At 44.0% G+C, this 27,714-nt stretch overlaps 1 protein-coding gene across 16 annotated transcripts in view; it reads right to left on the bottom strand.

Annotated features, from left to right (window-relative positions):
• The window catches only part of PPIP5K2 (diphosphoinositol pentakisphosphate kinase 2), a 620,162-nt gene that overhangs the window by 323,362 nt on the left and 269,086 nt on the right, over window positions 1-27,714 (bottom strand). For 15 of the 16 annotated variants that reach the window (XR_003852104.1, XM_029572550.1, XM_029572541.1 and 12 more), the window contains 2 exons: window positions 8,953-9,078; window positions 1,607-1,728 (listed from right to left, as the gene is read on the bottom strand). Coding sequence is in view for 15 of the 16 variants with exons in the window: in XM_029572550.1 (XP_029428410.1) it covers window positions 1,607-1,728; window positions 8,953-9,078 (248 nt within the window). In the remaining variant the exon portion in view is untranslated. The remainder of the gene's footprint in view (window positions 1-1,606; window positions 1,729-8,952; window positions 9,079-27,714) is intronic. The other variant, XM_029572559.1, reaches the window with a different exon arrangement.

The raw sequence follows: 27,714 nt of genomic DNA on the forward strand, positions 1-27,714 counted from the left end.
TGCAACAACTAATGGTCAGATTGATATACTGATATATGTAGCTGTGAGTATACGGTTACAGCATAAAGGTAATGATTTCAGTGTTTTCATATATTTTTTAAAACTATTTTTTAAAACAATTTTTTTATAAAAATGATGTTTGTTTTAAATAGTAGTAAGTTTAAAATAGAGTGAATGGGTCACGTTGCACATTAATGATTTAAATATGTATGTTATATATGAATATTATGAGTGTAGACTATTATGGTAGAGTTACATAGAGATGAGCAATCATCCATTTTCTAGCAGATTGTTTATAATTTTTAATATAGAGCATGTTTGTGGTAATATCTATTGTTCTTGATTGTTTTAGCCCCTGATGCAGCCTTTTGGCGAAACTCAGCTTGTATTTTGAGTCGGGCAATTCTAATAAAAGTCTTTCCACGGTGTAAGGTAGTCCCTTCTGTTTTTTTTCATCATGGAGCGATACAGAGGCATTATGACATTTTCCGTTTTGCTAACCATTCCCAACATACTGCCTGCCTGATGAAGTTATTGGTGCATCAAGGGTAGCAATAATGTGCATTCTGAGCTGACGATTTCAAAGTAGTATCCACTATGATGCCTAGATCTTTTTCCTGGATGGTAGCTCCTAATATGGAACCTAACATCATGTAACTACAGCAAGGGTTATTTTTCCCCATATGCAACACTTTGACAGAAAAGTTTTCCGTGATAGGGCTCCATCCAGTGACATCACCCATATGTGAGGACTACCATCCTGCTTGTCCTGGGAGAATATTGGCTTTAACTGTCACTGCACCAAATGTATGTAGTAGTGATGTCACAGGATAAAAAAAAACAAACCCAAGACTATTCTTTGTCTCTATCAACTGGATGAGGGACTAAATCCAATTGTCTGGACTGGTGTAGCAGAAAGCAAAGATGATCAGTATTTACTCATTTTTAATCAAATTTCCTAAAAATTCAGTTAAATTATCTTTCATGCTTTTTTTCATTTATTAAAATTTATTGATCGCCTAACACAAAATGGGCCTAGACGATAAACTAAGCTTTGAAAATTAATTTAAGATCCATAAACCTAATTTAATAGGAAGAAATGTGTTCTCTATTTCAGCAACTTTCAACTCAAGATAATCTGGAGAGTGGGAACTCAAGCCAGGACTTTGTTCAGATCTCTCAAAGAAATGTATTTCACAATTATGTATACAAGTCACCCCCACCCCCTTTTCATATATTTTGCCATTCTAAACTGTCATGGAGGACAAACACTACCACCCTAGCTGGTAATATAAGCATTCCTTCTCTCTGAAGTCACAAGGCCCTGGTAGAACCTAATTATGTAAAGATTTGTAAAAGACCCATTCTGGGTTACAATTGCACTGAGTAGCTGAGAATATCACTTCCATAATGCTTCACATGTCAGATGTCTGAGGCATGTAATGTTAGATTGCTTTCCAGCACACAGTAGTAAATAAATGTTTGTTCTTTCCTGAAAAGGACTGTGCAGTTTTCTAACACTGTACATTAAAGCAAAACTTTTCAAATGATGTAGCATCAATATAAACAGTATTATTTACATAAAGGTGTATATTCAACTAGATACCTTTGCAAAAGCTGCAGCAGTCATCTGGACCCGTCCCTCGTCAGAAGCATAGATTTTAAGATCATGCCTGTAGGTACTATGCAGTCTAAGCAAGCCACATCCTGGAAATCCAGCATAATCTCCTGTCAAATTTATATGCAAACGTATGATTTGCTTTGCCGTCTCATTTTATAAATGTTTAAAAATTGAGACAAGCAACCATAAAAGAAACCTGAACTGGTGAATATAGCAGAGTTGCTTACCTGTAACAGGTGTTATCCCAGGACAGCAGGATGTAGTCCTCACATAAGGGTGACATCACTGGATGGAGCCCTATCACGGAAAACTTTGTTAAAGTTTCTAGAAACTTTTGACTGGCACACTGAGCCTATTGAGCATGCCCAGCACGCCATGATCCTTGCAGCCACAGGGGGTCTCCCTTCAGTCTCATTTGTAGCAATAAGTGCGAGCGAAAAAAGAAAAAAAAAAAAAAAGAGGGCAACAGACCCAACTCCGCGGGGTAGCGGGTAGGTTTCATGAGGACTACATCCTGCTGTCCTGGGATAACACCTGTTACAGGTAAGCAACTCTGCTTTGTACCAGGACAAGCAGGATGGTAGTCCTCACATATGAGTGATTAGCAAGCTACAGGCTAACTCATACTTAAACAGCAACTTTAACAGGTCAATGGCACCCAACAAGTGCAAGAGGCACAACAACTGGGGTGTCATTGACTAAGATGAGGCAGCCTGAATCACAGCAGGCGGTTGTAGAAGGAGTTGGATATCATACTGGAAATAGGTTTTTCAAGACAGATTGTCCAAAGGCAGAGCCTTGTCTTCCTTCCTTATCCAAGCAGTAATGAGCTGCAAATGTATGCAGAGAACTCCAATTTGCAGCTTTACAGATGTCAGCAATAGGTACTGAACGGTAGTGTGCTATGGATGTTGACATAGCCCTTACTGAGTGTGCCTTAACCCGCCCCTGGAGAGGAAGGCCTGTTTTCTCATAGCAGAATTCGATACAGTCTGCTAACCAGTTTGAGAGAGTTTATTTACCCACTGCAACACCTGGTTTGTTTTTGTCAAAAGAAACGAAGAGTTGGGTGGATTTCCTATGGAGTGCAGTGCACTCTAGTTTAATGCAAGTACATGTTTACAGTCCAAGGTGTGCAAAACTCTCTCGCCCTGGTGAGAGTGGGGCCTTGGGAAGAAAGTGGGCAAGACTATGGATTGGTTAAGGTGAAAATCCGTTACCACCTTAGGTAGGAATTTGGGGTGAGTGCGAAGGACCACTCGGTCATGTAGGAACCTTGTGTAGGGTGAGTATGTGACAAGGGCTTGTAACTCACTGACCCTCCTAGCAGATGTAATGGCTACAAGGAAAAAGACTTTCCAAGTCAGAAACTTTACATCACAAGAATGCAAGAGCTCAAATGGAGATCACATGAGCCTTGCAAGTACTATATTTAGGTCCCATTCTGGTCGAATGGGAGGCTGAAGTTGGAGTAAGCCCCTCATAAATCGACTCACTAGGGGTTGTGCTGTTATTGGGGTATCCCCTATTCCTTTGTGGTATGCCGCAATGGCACTCAGGTGTACATATACAGAAGAAGTCTGAAGACCAGAGTCTGAGAGGTGACATAGATAGTCTAATAGAGATGGATTGGAGCAGGAGAAAGGGTCAATACATTTTTGAGTGCACCAGTTAGTAAATCTAGTCCACTTGGAATGGTAAGATTTATCTGTGGAAGGCTTTCGTGAACCTACGAGAACCTGAGAGACTTGAGTCGAAAGATTGCAGGATCAAGCTTTCAACATCCAAGCTGTTAGGGCAAGGGTTTGTAGGTTGGGATGGTGCAACATGCTCTGGTTCTGAGTTATGAGAGTGGGTGCTGTGCCCAGGCGAATTGGTTCTCTGATAGAGAGGTCGAGGAGTATGGGAAATCATACTTGTCGAGGCCAGTAAGGAGCTATAAGGATCATTGACCCTCTGTCCTGCTGTAGCTTCACAAGAGTTTTGGCTATGAGTGGAATCAGAGGATATACACATGGTTTCCAGGGGCGAGCAAAAGTGTCCCTGGGGAACGTTTGCCGACAGCTGTGGAGGGAGCAGAACCTTTCCACTTTGTGGTTCAATTTGGACACAAAGAGGTCGATGGTTGGGCGACCCCAGTGTTGAAAGATTTTGCTTGCTACACAGGGATCCAGAGACCATTCGTGGGAATGGAAACGTCGACAGATTGTCCACTAGGACATTTTGTATGCCTGCTAGATAAGTGGCCCTGAGATGCATGGATTGTGCTAGGGCCCAGGCCCAAATCTGCACTGCTTCTTGACATAGCAGATAGGAACCTGTGCCTCCTTGTTTATGTACCACATTGCTAATATGTTGTCCGTTTGTATCAGCACAAGTCTTGAGTGAGAGGCAGTCTTTTAAATCATAAAGGGCATATCTTATCGCTCGAAGTTCTAAAAAGTTGATTTGACCCTGTTTCTCGAGCGGAGTCCATGTACCTTGCATCTGAAGGTTGTTTACATGAGCTCCCCAGTCCAAGTTGGATGCATCCGTGGTCAAGATGACTTGAGGAGTCGGTTGTTGGAACGGTAGACCAGCCTGTAAGGCAAGCCTGTTTGACTACCAGCGGAGAGAGAGACGTAACTGGTGGGTGACCCGTATTAGGGACGACAGTGGTTTAACAGCTTGGATCCACTGAGATTTCGAAGTCCATTGAGTACTTCCCTATGGCAAAGTTAGCAATGAGGTCACGTGAACTGTAGACGCCATGTCGCCCAGTAGTGTAAGAAATTGATAGGCAGAGGCGAATTTGCAGCTGGTCAGAGAATTTGCCAGATTCATTAGATTGTCCGCACGGTCACTTGGAAGACAAGCTTTTGCGACTGTGGTTTCATGGTCTGCTCTGATGAAAGTGAGGAGCTGAGACGGATACATATGCGATTTTTGATAGATCAGGAATCCAAGGGAATGCAACAGTTTTATGGTGCTTTCTAAGGCAGTGAGAGTTCCCTGACTGGATGGACTCTTGATTAGCCAATTGTCTTGATAGGGAAAAACATGAATGCTGTTTTTTTCTTAGATGTACAGCCGCTACTGCCAGGCATTTCGTTAACACCTGTGGTGCTGACACGAGTCCGAATGGTAGGACTCTGTATTGGAAATGTTGTTGTCCCACCATGAATCTGAGATATTTCCAATGTGGGGAAATGGGTATGTGAGCATAGGCTTCTTGAAGATCCAGAGAACAGAGCCAATCTCCTTGGTGTAGTAAGGGAAGGATGGTTCCAAGGGAGATCATCCGGAATCAGTTATTTACTCTTTCGGATAATATAGAAAGACTAGGGGGCACTCCTTGAAGTTAGCATGTGGCACATTTAAAACTAATCGGAGAAAGTTCTTTCATTCAATGCACAATTAAACTCTGGAATTTGTTGCCAGAGAATGTAGTTAGTGCAGATAGTGTAGCTGTGTTTAAAAAATGGATTGGATAAGTTCTTGGAGGAGAAGTCCATTACCTGCTATTAATTAAGATGACTTAGAGAATAGCCACTGCTATTATTAGCAACAATAGCATGAGATAGACTTAGTTTTTGGATACTTGCCAGGTTCTTATGGCCTGGATTGGCCACTGTTGGAAACAGGATGCTAGGCTTGATGGACCCTTGGTCTGACCCAGTATGGCATATTCTTATGTTCTTAAATTTGTTGAGATTGCGGAGATCTAATATTCGGCAGAGACCGTATGTTTTCTTTGGAATTAGGAAATAGCGGGAGTAGAACCCTCTGCCTTGAGACCGGGGAACGGGTTCGACAGGCCTGGTAATCAGCAGGGTGGAGAGTTCTAACTGAAGTTGAGATGTTATGACATTGGCTGCCCACAGTGGAATGGGTGGGGAATCTGGGGGTATCATTGTGAATTTGAGACAGTATCCCCGGTTCAGGATGACTAACACCCATTGATCTGTGGTGATGAGGCTCCAATGGTGTATGAAGTAATAGAGCCAACCTCCTACAGGCAAGTCGGGTCTGGGATGGTTTGAGAGGATTCTGCTCTCTGGAATTTTTCAAAAACTGGATGCTGGTCCTGTTTGCGGGGATGGCTGAGTTTTTGTCTGTTTTGGTTGATGAGGACGTCCTCTTTGAGGTGGTCAGAAAGGACGTGCAGTAGATGTAGGTGGATAGTACCTACGAGGCCGATAGAAGGGTTTTCTGGTATCCCTTCTTGCGGACTTTCGTGCAGAGAATGGCTGCTCTGATGGCAACTTGGAAAGCTAGCGGAGTGTCTCTTGGTGATCTTTCAATTGTGAGACAGTGTCTTGAGTCTTCTCTCCGAAGAGATTGTCTTTGGTGCTTGGGAGATCTGCTAGTCTTTCCTGTACTTCTGACCTTAAATCTGAAGCCTTTAGCCAAGCCCATTTTTGTGCACTGATTCCAGCAGCTGACATACGGGCAGATGTTTCATAAGAGTCATATGCTGCTCGTACTTCATGCTTGCCTGACTCCAGACCTTTTTGAATAAGGGCATTGAGTGTTAATTGCTGTTTAGGAAGATTATCAGCTATGTCCTGCTCCTGTTTCCACAAATTTCTTTGATATTGCATCATATATAATTGATATGCCACAATACGGGACATGAGCATGGAACCCTGGAAGACTTTTCTTCCTAACCCATCCAGAAATTTTTGCTTTTTCCCTGGAGGAGCAGATGAGTGAGGCTTTTGCTTCCTTGCTTTTTTCTGTGCTGATTCCACCACAACTGACTGGTGTGGCAGTTGTGGTTTCTGAAAATCTGGTGTGTGTTGGACCAGGTATGTTGCGTACGTTCTTCTGTTAACAGGTGGCACGGAACAGGGATGCTCCCAGAGGCAGTGCTGGAGATCTAGAAGCACTTCATGGATTGGTATAGCCATGACTTCCTTGGGTGCATCTATAAATTGGAGGACCTCCAGTGTTTTCTGTCTGGTGTCCTCTTCTGGAACAAGCTCAAAAGGAATGGTATCCGCCATCTCCTTAATGAAATTTGCAAAAGAAAGTCTTCTGGCGGGGACTTCCTTCTTTCTTCTGGTGGAGAAGGTTCAGATACAAAGTCTTCAGTATCAGTGTCGATATCATCGTCCTCCCAAGAACTATAGTGGGGTTGGAAATGGGAACCCAGTGGATCCAGAGTGTCCTGTGGAAGAGGATGCTTTGGCATTGATTTATTTATTTGTTTGTTTGCTCAGTTTTATATACTGTCATTCGGTGCAGCCATAACAACTGTTTACAAAAATCAAACAGAGAATAAACTATTAAAAACATTGATGCATAAATTAATAGTGGGAAATAAGAAGGGATCGGAGAGAGATTGGTGGAGAAAAAGGGAGCATAAGGAAAAGAAGGTTTTTGATGCAGATTTTGATGGTTTCCCCGGACTATGCTTTAGCATTGATGGAGGTAAAAAAAGGCATAGATAGGGAATCGAGTGGCATCGACGATATTGATGGAAATAGACGGTCGGCATCGCCCGATGGACCAGGCTGAGAGTGCATCAATGGAATCGATGGCCTATGGGGTTTTTGTAATCTCGATGGGCCTGGTAAGGGATCGGAGTCCCCTTCATCTTCTTCCGATGAGCCTGGAATGGGTATGGCTGGAGTCATCGGAGAAGCCTTTGGCATAGATGGTATGGATGGAGTCATCGGAGGATCCATCAACGGTTTCGGTGCAGGCTGCGGAAGGCACAGATTAAGGCATCGAGTCTGCTGAGCAGAGGTGCCAGTACTAACGGCTCCGGTGTCGTGTTGACGGCAGAATTGGCGTTGGCATCGGTGGAGGTTGCAATTTTTTAAAAACCTCGATGACTGCCTGTTGAATCATGGAAGTCACTTCTTCCCTGGGGACTAGGTCTACTGTCACAGGAGAAGGTAAGACTGGCGTTAGTGGCTCTTCAACATTTGGATGTGGTGGCACAGTCTCTACCGATCCCGGTGGAGAGCGCCTCGGTGTCTCAGGTACAGAGGGGCATGATGGCTCTTGTACCCAGACCCATTTCGCTATCTGCTCGATGGCCATCGATGCTGGTGCAGGAATCAATTTTCCTGATGGAACGGAGTTGGATCATTGACTATGGTGTCGCTTCTCTCGATGCTCTTTGCTAGACATCGAGGACGATGCTATTGAAGATACCAATGGAGACTGTGACAGAGGGTCATCGGACTTTTTCTTTCCTGTTTTTCAGTGGAGGAAGGAATTTTCTTCCGTGGCGACTGTGAAGATATCGATGGAGTGATTTTCTTAAAAAAGTTCCTCCATTTTGTCCAGTCAGGCACGTCTGCCCTTCGGAGTTATCTGAGCGCAGGTGGAACATGCGCGGACATCGTGGCCTAATCCCAGGCAAAGTACACAGATGTCATGCGGGTCTGTTATTGACATAGTTTGAGGGCAACTTGGACATTTCTTAAAACCCGTGGCCATGGTAAAAATAAGGCCAGGTAACTATCGGTGGCCTGCGGATACCGAAGTGAAGTAACAGGGACTGACCAAAAAACGGTACTCACCGAATGGGTTGTCGAAGGGAGACCCGTGTAGGGTACTTTTTGACTGAAAATATTAATTTTTCCGTGAGGAAAAGTTTGTGAGAGAACTCTCTGAGCTCCTGAAATGTGAGGCTAACAGAAATGCGGAAAAAAAAAACCAAAGAGACTGAAGGGAGACCCCTGTGGCTGCAGGGATCATGGCATGCTGGGCATGCTCAGTAGGCTCAGTGTGCCAGTCAAAAGTTTCTAGAAACTTTGACAGAAAGTTTTCCGTGATAGGGCTCCATCCAGTGATGTCACCCTTATGTGAGGACTACCATCCTGCTTGTCTTGGGATAAGTATTCCTGGATAAACATTATTGAAATGAAATCAAACATCACACATATACACAACATGTATATATACATATTCATACACATATAAATATATGCACATGCCTACAATTGTTTAAGTGAAGAATATCACTTCTGTAATGACTTATATTATCTTTGAAATACTGCATAGTACATAATAAAAGTTTTCTTTTCTGTCCCAAGCAGTTTTTTCCTGCTCCTTTGGGCTTCTAGTTCAAATGGAACCAGCCTCCACTAAGTACTATGAGTCTGGATTCACAGCTATCCCCAGCTCAACTCAGGCCAACCACTGCAGTGGGAGTTCTTGCCCAGGGGCCATAAACAATGGAGTTGTAAATACTGCCTCAGCAGAATCCTCATCCTAGCAGGTCCAAGAATAGGACCCATGTCCTTCTGCATGGCAGTGTGTAGCATTTGCCAATTATTAGACCAGCCCAATATATATAATTTTTTTTTTTAATTAGGAAAAAGTTCTACTACCTTGTCCTCCTGGGTACATACACCTGAACGCTTTGCCAAGTTCCTCAGCCTGGACCTTGCCTGCAGGGGTCAGTTCTCCTCCCCATTTCAGGACCAACAGTAAAGAAGGCTCATCTCTTCGGCAATCTAAATGTATGTGAATAGATTAGTATATGGATGCAACATCACCAAAATGAAAACTGCAAATTCAAGTGCACAAGTGGCAATATGAATGTCGTTCACAGATCTTTTCATTTAGGGAATATCACTTAGCCTTATTGCTGGAACTTTTAAAATACATAGTTTTATTCTATTTTCAGAATCACACGAACAGTTTTATACCTGAATCTTCTGGTGGAAAGTTGACTGAGGTGCTTTAAAGGAAAATTAGGACTTACCTGATAATTTTCATTCCTGTAGTACCAAGGATCAGTCCAGACTGCTGGGTTATGCCTCCCGTCCAGCAGATGGAGTCAGAGAGAAACTGAAAAGGCACCACTGATATACCCTGGTGCGCCCCCTGCGATCCTCCAGTATAATCCATAACAAAGCAGTATGAAATTAGAAAACAATGGCAAATTCTGTGACTAGCTCAATATAAAGATGAAACGTATATGAACATGTGGAAAAAACGAGGAAACCATGAAAACAAGCAAGTGCCCGTAAAAACGGAACCCGAAAAAACACGAAAAAAACAACAGTTGCGGGACTCTACACTCTTCACTGAAATGGGCGGGCGTCTGGACTGATCCTTGGTACTACAGGAATGAAAATTATCAGGTAAGTCCTAATTTTCCTTTCCCTGTACGTACCAGGATCAGTCCAGACTGCTGGGAAGTACCCAAGCTGCCCTAAACGGGATGGGACCCTGACAGTCCCGCACGAAGCACACCACTGCCGAATGAGTCCACCGTCGGAGCGCGCACGTCCAAACGGTAATGTCTCGCAAAGCTGTGCAATGTCTTCCAAGTAGCCGCTCGGCAAATTTCCTGCGAGGAAATAAACCCACTCTCTGCCCACGACGCCACCTGGGAGCGCAGAGAATGAGCCTTAAGACCCTCCGGAATGGCGCGACCTTGGGAAATGTAAGTAGACACAATCGCCTCTTTCAACCAGCGTGCGATCGTAGTTTTTGAAGCTTTATTTCCCTTCTTTGGACCACCCCACAAGACAAACAGATGATCAGACAACCGAAAGGGGTTGGTAACGTCCAGGTACCGCAAGAGCGTCCTTCGAACATCCAACTTGCGAAGTTCCGGTTGCCGCAACGCCTCAGCCCCGTCCACCGCAAATGCCGGTAGGTCCACCGTCTGGTTGACGTGAAAGGCGGAAACTACCTTAGGCAAAAATGAAGGAACGGTACGTAGAGAAACCCCCGAATTAGAAATACGGAGAAAAGGTTCCCTACAAGACAACGCCTGAAGTTCCGAGATTCGGCGAGCTGAACAAATAGCGACGAGAAAAACAGTTTTGAGAGTGAGATCCTTGAGAGTAGCCCTTCGTAGAGGCTCAAACGGAGAAGTACAAAGACCCCGGAGAACCAAATTTAAACTCCAAGAAGGACAGATAGGTCGCACCGGGGGTCGCAAATGTTTAACTCCCTTTAAAAATTGTGCAACGTCCGGATGCATGGCAATGGAAACTCCGTCAAGTTTACCGCGGTAACAGCCTAAGGCCGCTACCTGCACACGCAGAGAATTATAGGATAAACCCTTCTTTAGACCCTCTTGCAAAAAAGTCAGAATATGAGACACCGTAGCCTTCCGCGACGGCACTTCCAGACCCTGACACCAGGAGTCAAAAACCTTCCATACCCTGACATAAGCAACCGAAGTAGAGGGCTTACGAGCCTGCAGAAGAGTAGTAATGACCGACTCGGAATATCCTTTCCTTCTCAATTGCCGCCTCTCATAAGCCAAGCCGCTAGACAAAAGCGATCGGCCTGGTCGAAAAATACTGGACCCTGCCGAAGGAGTCGAGGCAGATGACCGAGCCGCAAGGGGCCGTCCACCGCTAGATTGATGAGGTCGGCGAACCACGGCCTCCTCGGCCACTCCGGAGCTACGAGAATGACGGGTCCCGTGTGGGATTCTATGCGACGCAATATTTTCCCCACCAACGGCCACGGTGGAAACACATACAGAAGAACGTGCGTAGGCCAGGGAAGAGCTAGCGCGTCTACGCCCTCCGACCCGTGTTCCCTTCTGCGACTGAAGAAGCGAGCTGCCTTGGCATTCAAACGAGTTGCCATGAGGTCCAACCGGGGAGTTCCCCACCGGCGACAGATGAGTCTGAGTGCCTCGGGAGATAGTTCCTACTCTCCCGGGTCTAGTCGTTGCCGGCTGAGATAGTCTGCTTGAACGTTGTCGACTCCTGCGATGTGGGACGCCGCAATCCGAGACAGGTGCTGCTCTGCCCACACCATCAACTGGCTGGCTTCGGTTGCTACCGGTAGACTCCGTGTACCGCCTTGCCGATTTATATACGCTACCGTGGTTGCGTTGTCGGACAGAACCCGAACTGCTCTGTCCCGAATCAAAGGCAGAAAGTGCTGTAATGCTAGGCGAACCGCCCTTGTTTCCAAACGATTGATCGACCACTTGGTCTGAGGAGGCGTCCAACGTCCCTGAGCGGACTGAGACTGACAGACTGCTCCCCAGCCCGTCAGACTGGCATCGGTCGTGACAATGATCCATTGAGGCGGATCCAAATCGGTGCCTTGGAGCAAGTGGACCGGATCCAACCACCATTGTAGACTGGTCCTCGCTGGGGGTAAGAGTGGCAAAGGTATCTGAAACTCTTCCGATTTGGGGTCCCAACGAGACAGAAGCGCCCTCTGTAGCGGCCGCATATGCGCAAATGACCACGGAACCAAATCCAGTGTGGATGCCATATATCCAAGAACCTGTAAGTAATCCCATACCACAGGCAGGGGAAGGGCGAGGAGACGGCGAACGTGCGCCATCAGACGCTCCATCCTTGCCTGTGGGAGAGAAACCTTTCCCACTTTCGTATCGAACGAGGCACCCAGAAATTCCAAATTCTGGGAGGGGATCAGATGGCTCTTGGTGTAATTGACCACCCACCCCAAGGAGTGGAGCCGGTGAAGGACTGCCTGAATCGCATCTTCGCAGAGACGTCGCGATTTTGCTCGGATGAGCCAATCGTCCAAATACGGGTGTACCAACACTCCGTCTCTCCGAAGACTCGCCGCCACCACCACCATTACCTTGGTGAACACCCTCGGAGCTGTCGCCAGACCGAACGGAAGAGCACAAAACTGGAAGTGAGTTCCCAGGACCATAAAGCGCAGAAATCTTTGATGGAACTCTTGTATCCCTATGTGCAAGTAAGCCTCCGTGAGATCTAAGGAAGCCAAATACTCGCCTTTGTGTACCGCCGCTATGACCGAGCGCAGGGTCTCCATCCGAAACCGCGGTATGCGCAACGCCCTGTTGACTCGCTTGAGATCCAGAATCGGCCGAAATGTGCCCTCCTTCTTGGGAACGATGAAATAGATGGAATAACGGCCCATGCGTTGCTCGGCGGGCGGCACAGGCACTATTGCACCCAGCGCCTGCAATCGCTCCAGGGTCTGAGCAATTCGCTGTTGCTTTACCTGAGAACCGCTGGGAGAGATAAGGAACAAATCGCGCAGGGGCCTTGCAAAATCTAGGGCGTAGCCGTGAGATATAATGTCGAGGACCCATTGGTCTGAGGTAATTGTGGCCCATTCCTCCCGAAAGTAAGAGAGTCGTCGTCCTACCTCCAGGACGGAGGAATGGACCAGCGTCCCTTCATTGAGCCGCCTTAGAGGTGGCGAAGGTATGAGACGCCCCTGCGCGTGCCGGCCTTCTACCACGAAAGGAAGGAGTCCATGACTGGGAACGCGGAGACGGCTGTCGGGTAGCAAAAGAGGACCCCCTTCCCGAGCGAAAACGGCGTTGCCCGCGAAACCGTCCGCGGAAGGTACCCAAAGGGCGAAAAAATCTAGGCTTGTCCTCTGGCAACTTAAACACTTTATTCTCCCCCAAAGATTGGATAAGGTCTTCTAACTCTGTGCCAAATAACAACTTGCCCCGAAAGAGAAAGGAACCGAGTTGGGCCTTGGAGGAAGAGTCCGCCGCCCAATGACGCAGCCAGAGTAACCTCCGTGCCGACACAGCCGAAGACATAGACCGGGCCGAAGTGCGGAGGAGGTCATAAAAGGCATCCGCGGCGTAAGCCACCGCGGATTCTATACGGTTTGCTTGCTCTGCTTCATCCGGAGGCAGATCTTGAGATGTCAACATCTGTTGTACCCAACGAAGGGTAGCCCTTTGTACCATGCAGCTGCAAACGGCCGCCCGTACTCCCAAAGCCGAAACCTCAAAGATGCGCTTAAGCAACGTCTCCAGCTTCCGATCCTGAAGATCCTTAAGGGCCGTACCCCCTGTTACGGGAATGGTGGCATGTTTAGCCATGGCAGTGACCGCCGAATCCACCCTTGGCACCCTAAGGAGCTCCAAGGAATCCGCAGGGAGAGGGTAAAGCTTATCCATAGCGCGGCTGACCCTAAGAGTTGCCTCCGGATTATCCCATTCCCGGGATACAAGCTGAAACAGTTTATTATGAAAAGGAAAGGCATGCGCAGGCGTGTGGAGCCCGTCTAATTCAAAATCCCCTGGCTGGGAATTGGAGTCAACCTGGGGTACTGGAATCTTTAGTTCCCGAAGAACATGGGCAATCAAGGGATCCAGTTCTTCCTTATGAAATAAGCGGAGTATCTGAGGATCATCCCCCTCAACCGGGTCCGTACCCCCTACATCCATATCAGGATCCGGCGTGGACGGATCCTGTGAAAGGGGGGCCGGAGCTACATGCTGAGGAGGTTTTGGAGGGGGAGCCGAAGGAGCTGGAGCAGCCTGCTGCGGAGGTTGAGGAGGAGCCGGGGCTGCATCCCCCAAGCCAAAGAGACCAGTAGAAAGTCTCCCCCGTTTATCTGGGGCAGGAGTACCCTGCTCCCATTCCGCTTCGGCCTCCATATAAGCCTTGTGGAGCAAAAGTACAAATTGTGAGGAAAAGGGATGAGGCCTCTTCAAAGAACCTCCTTTTGCTCCCACAGGTGGCAAATTAACAGGCCCTGGTAACCCACAGGGGCTAAGATCCGGTGGGGAAAGGGGGGGGGGGGGGAGTCATCCCCTTCTTCCGACGAAACCGCATCGCGATCCGAGTCATTTAAAATGGCCGCCGAATTTTCTAAAATGGCCGCCGCCCCCGGTATCGGCAGCGCGGACTGCCGAGATTTGGCCAACGCTGGCCGTGCCCCACGCTGCGGGGAAGGGGAGCTCCCGGCTGCGGCTGACCCCCCCGAGGAACCCTCACCCCCGGGAAGGCACCGGGAGCAAAGGCCCTTGCGGGAGAGCCGACGGCCCGGCTCCCCACATGCCGTACAAACAGTGCCTCGGGGCATGGGTTTTTTTTTTTTTTTTTTTTTAACACCAAAAAACGGCGCGAAAAACGGCGCGAGTAAGGGCTGGGTGACAAGCCACCCCTTCCGGAGACCACAGTGAGGAACGCAGGCAGTGGACACAATTACCTCGTTTTTAAATTTTTTTTTTTTAATTTTTTTTTAATAGCGCTGCCACCGGCAGCTAAAGTACCTCACAGACAAGTGGCTGGTGGAGCCTGCAGGGGGTGTAGCACACCCGACTAAACTTTCTTCTCCGAGGAATGAAACTTCTCAGGAGGCGGATAGGGAGAGTGACCAGCCCACCGATTAATCCTCCCCTCCTCTCACTGGGTAAGACTGAAAAAAAAAAAACCCGGGAAAAGGCTGTAGGGCAGTGCCCTGCCTGGCCTGCTATGGCTCCACTTATTATTACCAAATTAGGTACAAATCACTAATTGATCTAGTCACAGGATTTCTCCTCTATATTAAGTCAAACCTGATAGGGAAATCCCTTCACAATTCAATTTACAGGAGATCAGGACCGCAAGGTTATGCTCTCTCATCTGCTGGAGTCAGAGATATACTGGAGGATCGCAGGGGGCGCACCAGGGTATATCAGTGGTGCCTTTTCAGTTTCTCTCTGACTCCATCTGCTGGACGGGAGGCATAACCCAGCAGTCTGGACTGATCCTGGTACGTACAGGGAAAAAGCAGTTTTCAAAACATTTTTTCTCAGGACCTAGAGGAAGAACACACTTACCCTATGAACCAAACAATATTTTCTCACCTGAGTTTTTATAAAATAAAGTTGAAAGGCAATAACTGCTATCACCCTTTCATGTCATATAACTAAAATTAAACACTCATGTTACTTGTAAACGATTTAAAAATACTAGAAAATAAATATGGTAACAAAGTAGATGTCGGGTTGTTTCACTTATGATTAATGATAGAAGGGCCTGCCTTTTCCTGGTCTCTGGACAAAATTGCTATCCACATATCAGGTATATTCTTTTATATATCATTTTTAATGCTCATTCTCACCTGCCCTGCCCTTCCAACTCCCATTGCTTGCGCGCACACACAAATTCTTCATCTCTCTGGATGCTTCTCTGGACTTACTTATGCTAGCAATTCATGTCTATGTATGGTTCTCAGTCACTTTGAGCCACACAGTGCCAGTACTCTTGCATTTCAATCATCATCCTGAGAACAGTGAGGATATACAGGTACCAAGTGTGTCAAACTGAGTTGTTCAGGGGCTTAAGTTGACAGCAGAATGCTGCAGCATATGTGCTTTCTCCCAACACTACAGAGAAGCTGTGCAGACAGAACTGGGGTGGGAAGGAGGCGGGGCCACAATTTGAAAATTACTCTCAAATTGACTATGCAGTAAGAAAAGCAATTACAGTGGAATGGAAATGCCCAGCTGAATCTCGAGAGATGACAGACAATACAAAGGGCATTGTTTAATGATGTTAAATCCTAAAAATAATTTAAAATCCCAATGCATTGCAGAAACTGAATATGCAATCTCTGTACAGCACTTAGGACAGAAATATGATCTATCCTATGATGTATAATGTTCAGCAATTTTATAAAATTACCAGTGTTTCCTTGCAATATGTAGGATGGCTGCAAATAATGGGCACAAAAGAAATGGATTAATATTTAACTTGGACATGCAACTGCCCTAAGACTTGCCCAAAGCAAGTCAGAATACAAATGTTCCCCACAAAAATACATCAGGTACTTTAAGTAAAGGCCTTCATATCTTAATCTACTGGCAATAAGTTGAATTTCCTGGGAAAGAGAATTTAAAACCCGAGAAAAAAATTCTTAAAGGGTTTAACTACTACTAGCTGTGAATATTGTCTGTTTATTTTTGTTAGTATTTGTTTGCTAGTTGTGATTGTCTTTGTTTATGGAAAAATAGACTGGATTAAATCTGTGAGCTAGGAAAAGTTAGTTTTAAATCTGCCAACAAAAACTAAGTTTTGCAAAGGTCTTCATTTGAAATGAGTACTGGTGCCTGGGTAACAAGTCACTAGTTTGATTCCCACCCATATCATATTTTATTTTTGTTATATAGATTTCCCACATTGGGGAAAATTCTTCAAAATAAGAGTCAATTAGTGATTTAGAATAACATTCATGATTCCCTGATTTTAGTGACTAATTGTAGTCCTGTTGCTGGTCATTCACAAACTAATAAACAATTGAGTAATTACATTAAAAAACCACGGATTTAAGAGTCACTTAATAGATTTTAAAACCCTAGTCAAATTTAACATCTCTTAAACTGAAATATACAAATTCCTTAATCAAGTGTTAAAACTTAAGCAATTCAAATTTATAATGCAGACAGAAGTCCAGCAGCAAGAATGGGGCTATCCAGTCTTTTTCACAGAGTGCCACATGTATAATTATCTACCTATTAGTGACACATCATGTGTACACCTAGTACAAAGAGCTTCTGGCTCTCAGAGAACGAGTGATCTCTGAAGGTCAGAGTGGCACAACTGGAAGAGCTAAGGCAGATAGAAATATAGAGAGAAGATTTTCAAGGAAATAGTAGAGCAGTCCTAAATCTAGTCCAGCAGTCCTTGTTTTGCCTTGGAGAGGCAAGGTCACCTAGCAGGAGACCATCACCTTGGTGTTGCAAGGAGCGATTCTATACTTAGGACCTACCCTCCAGCTCATCATTTATCATCTCACACCAAGGATGTCTCTCCAGGAATCCATACCCTAGAGGGAAGGGTTAAAACGACCATTGTAGTTGGTGCTGTGATAATTGGGAAAGTAGATACCTGGGTGGCTGGTGGATATTAGGAGCTCTTGATAACTTGCCTGCATGGAGCAAAGGTAGGGGACCTCCTGCACCACCTAGATAAGATTTTAGAGAGTGCTGGGGAAGAGCTGGCTATCAAGGTACATGTGGATACCAATGACACAGGAAGGTGCAAGGAGGAAGGTTTTGGAGGCTAAATTTAGACTCAACGATAGGAAAAACTAAATCCTCAAGGATGGCATTCTCTAAAATTCTCCCCATTCCATGCATAGGACCCTAGAGGCAAACTGAGAAGTCTCAATGCATGGATGAGAAAATGGTACAGGGAAGAGAGTTTAGATTTATTAGGAAGTGGTGAACATTCCAGGGAAGAGGAAGCCAATTCCAATGGGATGTGCGCTCTCTTAACCAGAATGGAAGCAGGCTGCTGGGAATAACATTTAAAAGTTAAAAATAAATAAATAAATAAATAAATAAATTTAGAAAGGAGACAGAGCAGCTTTTAAACTAAAATATAGAGGAAAGAGAACAGTCACTCAGCAGCACACAGTTCAGAGGGAGGTATCTTCAAAGAATAATGGCTAACCAAGTAAGTTAGAAGTGTCTCGACAGAAATATAATTGCAAAAGATGAAAAAGCCCAAACCATGCAGATAAACATGAATCCAAACCGCTATCATTTGATAATTATGTTGTACATACATATAACACTAGAAATGCAAATCTACTTTAGAATGTCTTTATGGAAATGTACAAATTTCAAAAAAATAAGATAGGAGAGTTAGAATGTATAGTGCTTAAGGCAGGTATCCACATCATAGGCATCTCAAAGATCTGTTGGAAGAAGGGTAACCAATGGGACACTAATTCCAGGGTATAAATTATATTGACATGACAGGGCAGTTAAAATGGGTAGAAGGGTGGCACTATATGTTAAAGATGTCAGATTCAAGCACGATAAACATTTTGCAGGAAACAAACTGCACTATAGAATCCCTATGGATAGAAGCTCCAAGGGTGAAAGGGATAGAGTATAGTAGTGAGGATGCCCTACCACCTGCCTGGCCAAGATGAGAAAACATTGTAAAATGGTAACAGATTAGATTGGCTAGTAAAGTGGGCAACACAACAATAATGGGAGACTTCAATTACCCAAGTATCGACTGAATAATGTCAAATTATGACATGAAAGGGAAGTAAACTTTCTGGATGCCATCAATGACTGCTTCTTGCATTACTTGGCCTTTGAACCAACCAGAGGGGGAATCACATTAGAGTTCTCAGTGGAATGAAGGATCTGGGCAATCGATAAAGGTGATGGATCCACTTGGCAACAGTAATCAATGTAATAAAATTTGAAAATCACTGGAAGGCAAATACTAAGGAAATCTACTGCAGAAACATTTAACTATGAAAAAGACTATGATAAAATGAAAAAATTTGATAGATAAAAACTGAAAGCAGTAATTCACAAAGTTAAAAACTTGCTGGAGCATGGACATTGTTTAAAATTACCATCTTTGAGGCTGGGACAAAATGTATTCAATGCATTAAAAAAGGTAGATGGAAAGGCAAATGACTGACAGCGTAATTTAATAGTAAGGCAAGAGAGGCAATTAAGATAAAAAATGGAAAGCGGACCCAAATGATGAAATAAGGAAGAGCAAAAGCACTAGCAAACTAAATGTAAAAGTATTAAATGTAGAAAGAAAATTTGAAAAGAACTCCCTCTCTCCAATATTGAATAGAAGGTCCAAATAACCAAATGTTCAGATCACTGGGTATATCTATGCCTAGGAGTTTTGCACACCTATACCTAACATGCCGGACAATCCCAAATACAATGATAATATGTTCCAGTGTCCTGATGGGCACAACTGTCCTGATGGGCACAACTTTGAAGTGCTGAGTCTGAAACACTTAAGGAGGAGAAATAAGTCTGCCATAAGAACTTGTAGTGCGTTTCTCTCAAGATAACATTATCAGAGATATCTTTTACACAAAACTATTCTTGATATCTTGGAAGGAGAGGCAAAATTCCGACCACTCCTGCAATTTCGTGTACAAGCCTTAAAGAACACATCAGTGCCCCCCCACCAGAACATAAGAGCTGGGAAAAATGGGCAACCAAGGGGTGCTGTTTCTTTCCTCCCTATAATATTTCTCATATTAACTTAGAGGGACTGGACTTCTGGAAATCTTGATATTCCTTAACAAAATGCCATAATCGCAAGAAGACAAAAAAGTCTTTATGAGGAAATGAAAACTGCTCCTGTAGTTCTTAAACTAAGGAGAGAACCTGAGGATAATGAAAATATTTGGTATATGTTCGTAAACCCTTGCCTATGCCATCTGCTAAACGCAGACTCTCTCAAGCCCGGCTGAAATAGATTTATTTGTTGAGTTTTATATACTGTCATTCGGTAGAGCCATCATAACGGTTTACAAAGTATGCATTTTTTCTTAGCAGTTGTGCAACAGTAAAACAATGTGAACATTTTCAGAAATAAACATATCAAGTCTAGAAAGCATTATTAGATTGGATGAGGGGGTATGTAGGTTCAGGATGGATAAAAGGTATTAAAAAGGCTTACAGCTGAGAGTTCAGTTGAGAGTTGGGATGAACAGGCGTCTGAGGGTCAGTGTAGAATTTGCGAAACATTAGTGTTTTAAGTCTTTTTTGAATGTTTTTAGGTTGTGCTGGGTTCTCAGGACTTTAGGTAGGGTGTTCCAAAGTTTAGGTGAGGCAATTGAAAAGGCTCTTTCACTTGTGGTTGCTAGATGCACATCTTTGATAGGGGCGATGTTTAGGTAACCTGAGTTATTAGAGCATAGGTTTCTTGGAGGATTTTGAGGAATTATGTTTAGGATTATAAGACCTTGATGATTATTGTTTAGAATCTTGTGAATGATGGTCATTGATTTGTAAGCAATATGTGCAGTAATAGGGAGCCAGTGAAGTGAGGTCAAAATGGGCGTTATGTGTTCACTTCTTTTTGTTCCTCTTAGGACTATGGCAGCTGAATTCTGCAGTATTTGGAGTGATTTGAGGGATGAAAAAGGTATTCCAATTAGTAAGGAGTTGCAATAGTCGAAGGTGGAGAAAATAATTAGTTGTAGGACAGTTCTGAAATCGTAAGGGTTGAGAAATGATTTCAGATGTCTAAGGGTTAGGAGTCTGTGGTATCCTTCTTTAGTTTTATTTGATATGTGGTTCTTGAAAGAAAGTTCTTTATCGATGATAACGCCAAGGTTCCTGGTGTGGGTGGTAGGGAGTATAGATATCATTTGTTTGTCTAGTATTGTCAGGGGTGGCGGAGTGGAATTGGGTTTTTTATCCATGAGTATTTCAGTTTTGTCGAAATTGATTATGAGTTTCAGAGAATTTAGGAGATGTTTGATTGAGATAAGTAGATCTGATGTTTTCTTGTAGGTGTCTTCGATCAAATTTTGTATGGGAATTAGAAGCTGGATGTCATCAGCGTAGAGGAAGTGTGTGATTCCATATTCTTTTAGTAGTTGGCAGATGGGGAGAAGGTATATATTGAAAAGGGTGGCGGATAAAGCTGATCCTTGAGGGACTCCAGTGTTGAGGTTGATTATTTTTGATGGGTTGTTGTTGATTAATACTTGGTATGTTCGATCAGATAGATAGGAAGAGAACCAATGTAAGGTAGTGCCAGTTAAGCCAATTTGGGATAGTCGCTCCAACAGTATATTGTGGTTTACTGTGTCGAAGGTGGCTGAGATATTAAAGATATTAAAGATGTCAATCTGCCCGGATGGTGCACTAATCTACACAGCTGTAACAAGGCCATCCTAATAAGTGCGTACCAATAAATATGACTGAAGAGTTCGGAACAAGTCTTTACTCAATTTGGAGGAGATAGTTCAAAAAAGGCACTTCATACCAATCTAATAAGCATTCAAATGGAACATAATGGAAAGTGCCAGATATCCAATCTCCTACACATCACAAAATACAAGCCAAATTATATAGTGATAAATTTGGACATCCCAGGCCCCTTTGTTCTAAAGGCTTCACCAACATGCCTATCTGTAGTCTAGCTTTTTTCCCCATTCCAAAGACAGACCTGAAGGGCCTTATTTATTTCCTTATGGTCTTGTTTAGTTATCCAGATAGGCGCCGCCATCTGGAGGATATACAGCCATTTCGGAAGGATCACCATTTTAAAAAGTTGTATACTTCCCATCAAAGATAATGGCAACATTCTTAACTTGGCTGATTAACTTAAAAATATGTTGCTAAGCCTTTTGACACTGGAATACCATTCTCCAATGTTCGAGAGAGGCCCACATACCTGTCTACAAAGGTTGGACATTAGCTATAGAGAGGGAGTCGAGGTCAACTGGTATTTTAATACCCAAGTATTTCATTTCTCTGGCCACCCATTTTAGAGGAAAGTTACCTTCCCAGTGCGGCCTGACATTTCCACCAACAAGGCCTCAAGAGACTGCACAGGACTTGTAAGAAAAACCAGATCATCTGTAAATGGGGCGACCTTGAAGACCTTTTTGTTGCCTCTAAAATCCATTATACCTTGTTCCAGGCCCATTTTCCTCAAAAGAAGGTCAATAGATAAAATGTAAAGAAATGGTGAAAGTGGATAACCCTGTCACAGTCCTCGCTGTATCCGGACATCTCCTGATTTACAACCATTAGCAACAATGGAGAAACCCGGATTATAGAAAAGTTAAGAAATATGAGTATATTACCCCTAAACCCATACCTTCATAAAAGAAAGAAAATGAAGGACCAGGATACCTGGTCAAACACCTTCTCCAAGTCGAATACAGTGGACAAAGCCGGGATTCTCTGATTCTGACAAATCTTCATAGCAGTAAGGATCTTAATGATATGAGAGCTTGCTTTCCTCCCTTTTACAAAACCTACTTGATTCTTGGAAATGAAAAGAGGTAAAGTAATAGGGAACTGATCCTATCCAATGAGTACGTAGGACCACTCGGTCATGTAGGAACCTTGTATAGGGTGAGTATGACAAGAGCTTGTAACTCACTAATCCTTCAAGCAGATGTAATGGCTACTGGGAAAAGAACTTTCCAAGTAAGAAATTTAACATTGCAGGAGTGCAAAGGCTCAAACGGGGAGCGCATGAGCCTTGTAAGTACAACATTTAGGTCCCATTCAGTGACTGGTGGCCATAGAGGGGGCTTAAGTTGTAGTAGCCCCTCAACCCTATTCACAAGGGGTTGCGCTGTTACCGGGGCATCCCCAACTCCTTTGTGATACGCTGAGATAGCACTCAAGTGTACCCTCACCAAAGAAGTCTGGAGACCAGAGTCTAAAAGGTGCCAGAGATAGTCTAATAGAGATGGCGTGGGGCAGGAAAATGGGTCGATACCTTTTTGCGTGCACCATGTGGCGAATCTTTTCCACTTAGGATAGGATTTTCATGTGGAAGGCTTTCATGAAGCTACGTAAGAACATGCCATACTGGGTCAGACCAAGAGTCCATCAAGCCCAGCATCCTGTTTCCAACAGTGGACAATCCAGGCCATAAGAACCTGGCAAATACCCAAAAACTAAGTCTATTCCATGTTTCCATTGCAAGTAATAGCAGTGGCTATTTTCTAAGTCAACTCAATTAATAGCAGATAATGGCCTTCTCCTCCAAGAACTTATCCAATCCTTTTATAAACACAGCTATACTAACTGCACTAACCACATCCTCTGGCAACAAATTCCAGAGTTTAATTGTGCGTTGAGTGAAAAAGAACTTTCTCCGATTAGTTTTAAATGTGCCACACGTTAAATTCATGGAGTGCCCCCTAGTCTATTATCCGAAAGAGTAAATAACAGATTCACATCTACCTGTTCTAGACCTCATGATTTTAAACATATCTATCATTTCCCCCCTCAGCCGTCTCTTCTCCAAGCTGAAAAGTCCTAACCTCTTTAGTCTTTCCTCATAGGGAAGCTGTTCCATTCCCCTTATTTTGGTAGCCCTTCTATGTAACTTCTCCATTGCAATTATATCTTTTTTGAGATTCGGCGACCAGAATTGTACACAGTATTCAAGGTGTGGTCTCATCTTGGAGTGATACAGAGGCATTATGACATTTTCCGTTTTATTCACCATTCCCTTTCTAATAATTCCCAACATTGTTTGCTTTTTTGACTGCCGCAGCAAACTGAACCAATGATTTCAATGTGTTATCCACTATGACGCCTAGATCTCTTTTCTTGGGTTGTAGCACCTAATATGGAACCTAACATTGTGGAACTATAGCATGAGTTATTTTTCCCTATATGGATCACCTTGCACTTATCCACATTAAATTTCATCTGCCATTTTGATGTTCAATTTTCCAGTCTCGCAAGGTCTTGCAGCAATTTATCACAATCTGCTTGTGATTTAACTACACTGAACAATTTTGTAGCTGCAAATTTGATTACCTCACTTGTCATATTTCTTTCCAGATCATTTATAAATATATTGAAAAGTAAGGGACTCAATACAGATTCCTGAGGCACTCCACTGCCCACGCCCTTCCACTGAGAAAATTGTCCATTTAATCCTACTCTCTGTTTCCTGTCTTTTAGCCAGTTTGTAATCCACGAAAGGACATCGCCACCTATCACATGACTTTTTACTTTTTCTAGAAGCCTCTCATGAGGAACTTTGTCAAACGCCTTCTGAAAATCCAAGTACACAACATCTACCGGTTCACCTTTATCCACATGTTTATTAACGTCTTCAAAAAAGTGAAGCAGATTTGTGAGGCGAGGCAAGACTTGCCTTGGGTAAAGCCATGCTGACTTTGTTCCATTAAACAATGTCTTTCTATATGTTCTGTGATTTTGATGTTTAGAACACTTTCCACTATTTTTCCTGGCACTGAAGTCAGGCTAACCGGTCTGTAGTTTCCCTTATCGCCCCTGGAGCCCTTTTTAAATATTGGGGTTACATTAGCTATCCTCCAGTCTTCAGGTACGATGGATAATTTTAATAATAGGTTACAAATTTTTACTAATAGGTCTGAAATTTCATTTTTTAGTTCCTTCAGAACTCTGGGGTGTATACCATCCAGTCCAGGTGATTTACTACTCATCAGTTTGTCAATCAGGCCTACCACATCTTCTAGGTTCACCGTGATTTGGTTCAGTCCATCTGAATCATTACCCATGAAAACCTTCTCCAGTACGGGTACCTCCCCAACATCCTCTTCAGTAAACACTGAAGCAAAGAAATCATTTAATCTTTCCACGATGGCCTTATCTTCTCTAAGTGCCCCTTTAACTCCTCGATCATCTAACAGTCCATCTGACGCCCTCATAGGCTTTCTGCTTCGGATATCTTTAAAAAAGTTTTTACTGTGAGTTTTTGCCTCTACGGCCAATTTTTCTCTTAGCCTATCTTATCAATGTCTTACATTTAACTTGCCAACGTTTATGCATTATCCTATTTTCTTCTGTTGGATCCTTCTTCCAATTTTTGAATGAAGATCACTTGAGAGACATCAGTTGAAAGGTTGATCTGTTGGAGGATCAAGCTTTCAACATCCAGGCTGTGAGGGATAGGGTCTGAAGTTTTGGATGGCGTAATATGCCTTGGTTCTGAGTTATGAGTGTGGGTGCTTGGCCCAGGTGAATGAGTTCTCTGATCAAGAGGTCGAGAAGAATGGGAAGCCATACTTGTCGAGGCCAATACGGGGCTATATCATTGACTCTTTGTCCTGTTGTAGCTTCACAAGAGTTTTGGCTATCAGCGATATCGGGGGATACGCGTATAGGAGGCCTGTGTTCCAGGGCAAGCAAAGGCGTCCATGGCTAACTTGTTTTGTTGCCAGTGTAGGGAGATGAATCTGTCCACTTTGTGATTCAGTTCGGATGCAAAGAGGTCTACTGTTGGTTGACCCCAGTGTTGGAAGATTCTGGTCGTTACCACAGGATCCAGAGACCACTCGTGGGGATGGAACTGTCGACTGAGGCGATCTCCTATCACATTCTGCATGCCTTCCAGATAAGTGGCCCAGGCCCAGATTTGCGCAGCTTCTTGGCAGAGGAGATAAGAGCCTGTGCCGCCCTACTTGTTCAAGTACCACATTGCAACTGTGTTATCTGTCTGTATGAGAACAGTCTTGTGTGAAAGGCAGTCCTTGAATGCACAGAGAGCATAACGTATAGCTCGAAGCTCTAGGAAGTTGATCTGAAATATTTCTTCAAGCTGTGTCCAAGTACCTTGAGTTTGAAGATTGTTCACATGAGCTCCCCAACCCAAGTTGGATGCGTCTGTGGTCAAAGTTATTTGTGGAATTGGTTGCTGAAAGGGTAGACCTGCTAGCAAGTTAACTGTTCGTCCACCAGAGAAGCGATAAACGTAACTGGTGGGTTATTTGAATCTGGGATGAAAGCGGTTGAATGGCTTGGAGCCACTGAGATTTCAAAGTCCATTGAGTTATTCTCATGGTGAGTCTGGCCATAGGAGTGACGTGGACCGTGGAAGCCATGTGTCCCAGCAACTTTAAGAATTGATGGGCTGAGGCAGTTTTCTTTGTGCGCAGAGATACAGCTAGTCTGGAGAGTGTGTCTGCGCGGTCGTTGGGCAGAAAGGCCTTTGCCACTGTGGTGTCCAAATCTGCTCAGATGAAAGTCAGGAGGTGAGATGGAGTCAGCTGGGATTTTTGGTAGTTGAGAAATCCCAGAGAGTGTAGCAGATTTATAGTGAGCTTGAGAGCGTCTAGAGTTCCTTGCTTGGATTGGCTTTTGATGAGCCAGTCGTCCAGGTAAGGAGAGACATGTATAATTTTCTTGCATAGATGGGCCGCAGCCATTGCTAGGCACTTTGTAAATACACGAGGTGCTGAGGCAAGTCCGAAAGGCAGGAACGATACTGAAAGTGTTGATGTCCCACTAGGAAACGCAGGTACTTGCGGTGATGTGGGGATATTAGAATGTGAGTGTAAGCGTCTTGAAGATCCAGAGAACAGAGCCAATCTCCTTTTTGCAGAAGGGGAAGCATGGTGCCCAAGGACACCATCCTGAACTTTTCTTTTTGTAGAAATTTGTTGAGATTGCGGAGGTCTAAGAAAGGGCGGAGGCCGCCTGATTTCTTTGGAATGAGAAAATAGCGGGAGTAGAACCTTCTGACCTGCTGTGCCCGGGGCACAGGTTCCACAGCCCTGGAGCCCAGAAGGGTGGACAGTTCTGACTCTAGAAGACTTGTGTGATCTTTGTGTATCCACAGTGGATTGGGTGGTGAGTCCGGGGGTACCATGAGAAAGTCTTCGTCCTCTTCTTTTCTATCGTGATTTCAGGACTATCCTTCAATCTCTCATTTTCTCTGGTCTAGACTATTGTAATGCTCTCTATCTAGGTCTATCTGATTCATCAATTCATCCGCTACAACTAGTTCAAAATAGTGCTGCTCGCTTATTATCCGGTACCTCCATTCGCAATCATATTACACCCATCCTACATTCTCTTCATTGGCTACCCATAAAGTACAGGATAAAATATAAAGTAATCTCAATCATTCACAGTCTAATTAATAATTCCTCATCCACCTGGCTTTGCACCTTACTCCGTATTTACAAACCCACCCGACACTTAAGATCACTTACTCAAAATCTCTTAGACATTCCATCACCACGACAGGCCAGATTAGACATCACCAGGAAAAGAGCTTTTTCAGTAGCAGGACCATCACTCTGGAACTCACTACCCAACCCTCTTCGCTTAATATCAAATCCTCATCATTTCAAAACATTTCAGAACATTTCAAAACATTCCTCTTTCAACAAGCATTTAATACTTCCACTAAGCAACCCCCTGATCATAAATGAAACTTCATCTCCCAAATTTCTCTCATCAGTTACATGTCACTTTAACTTCTCCCTTCCCCTATCTTCCCATCAGTGTTCTTTAAGGATATTACGATTCGTCCCCTCTCGTTCCCCCTTTTTACCCTCCCTGCCCTCCTTGCTCAAGGCACGCTACCTTTATTTTATTTTAATTTTAATTAATAATTTGTTTTTAGCTAGTTATCATCTAGCTATTTAGTCAAATTTATGTATTTAAGTTTATTTTAGTTATATTTTATTTTTATTTTTAACATGTAAACCGTTTTGATAAAATTTTATTTTAAAAAACGGTATATAAATACCTTTAAATAAATAAATAAATAAAATAAATAGATGGTATCCGTGGCTTATGATGGATATCACCCATTGGTCTGTGGTAATGTTGAGACAGTTGGTTATAAAATGGTGAATTCGACCTACTACTGGCAAAAGTGGATCTGGATTTGTGGAATGGCTTCTGTTCAAAATCCAGAGGCTTGGCCTGTTTGTGGTGGTGGCTGAGGGCTGGATGTCTTGAGCTGTCGAGAATGTGCTCTCTGAGACGGCCTGGTTGGCCTCATGTGAGATGCAGGTGAGTAGTATCTGCGTGGGCGATAAAATTGTTTTCTAGGGGCCCTTCTTGCAGAAGAAGGGGCGTCTGTAGTCACTGTTGATAATTGCCGCAGGGTCTCATTGAGGTCTTTTAATTGAGCCACTGCATCTTGTAGCCAAATAGG

The sequence above is a fragment of the Rhinatrema bivittatum genome, chromosome 1 (genome assembly GCF_901001135.1).
Source record: "Rhinatrema bivittatum chromosome 1, aRhiBiv1.1, whole genome shotgun sequence".
Lineage (NCBI taxonomy): Eukaryota > Metazoa > Chordata > Amphibia > Gymnophiona > Rhinatrematidae > Rhinatrema > Rhinatrema bivittatum.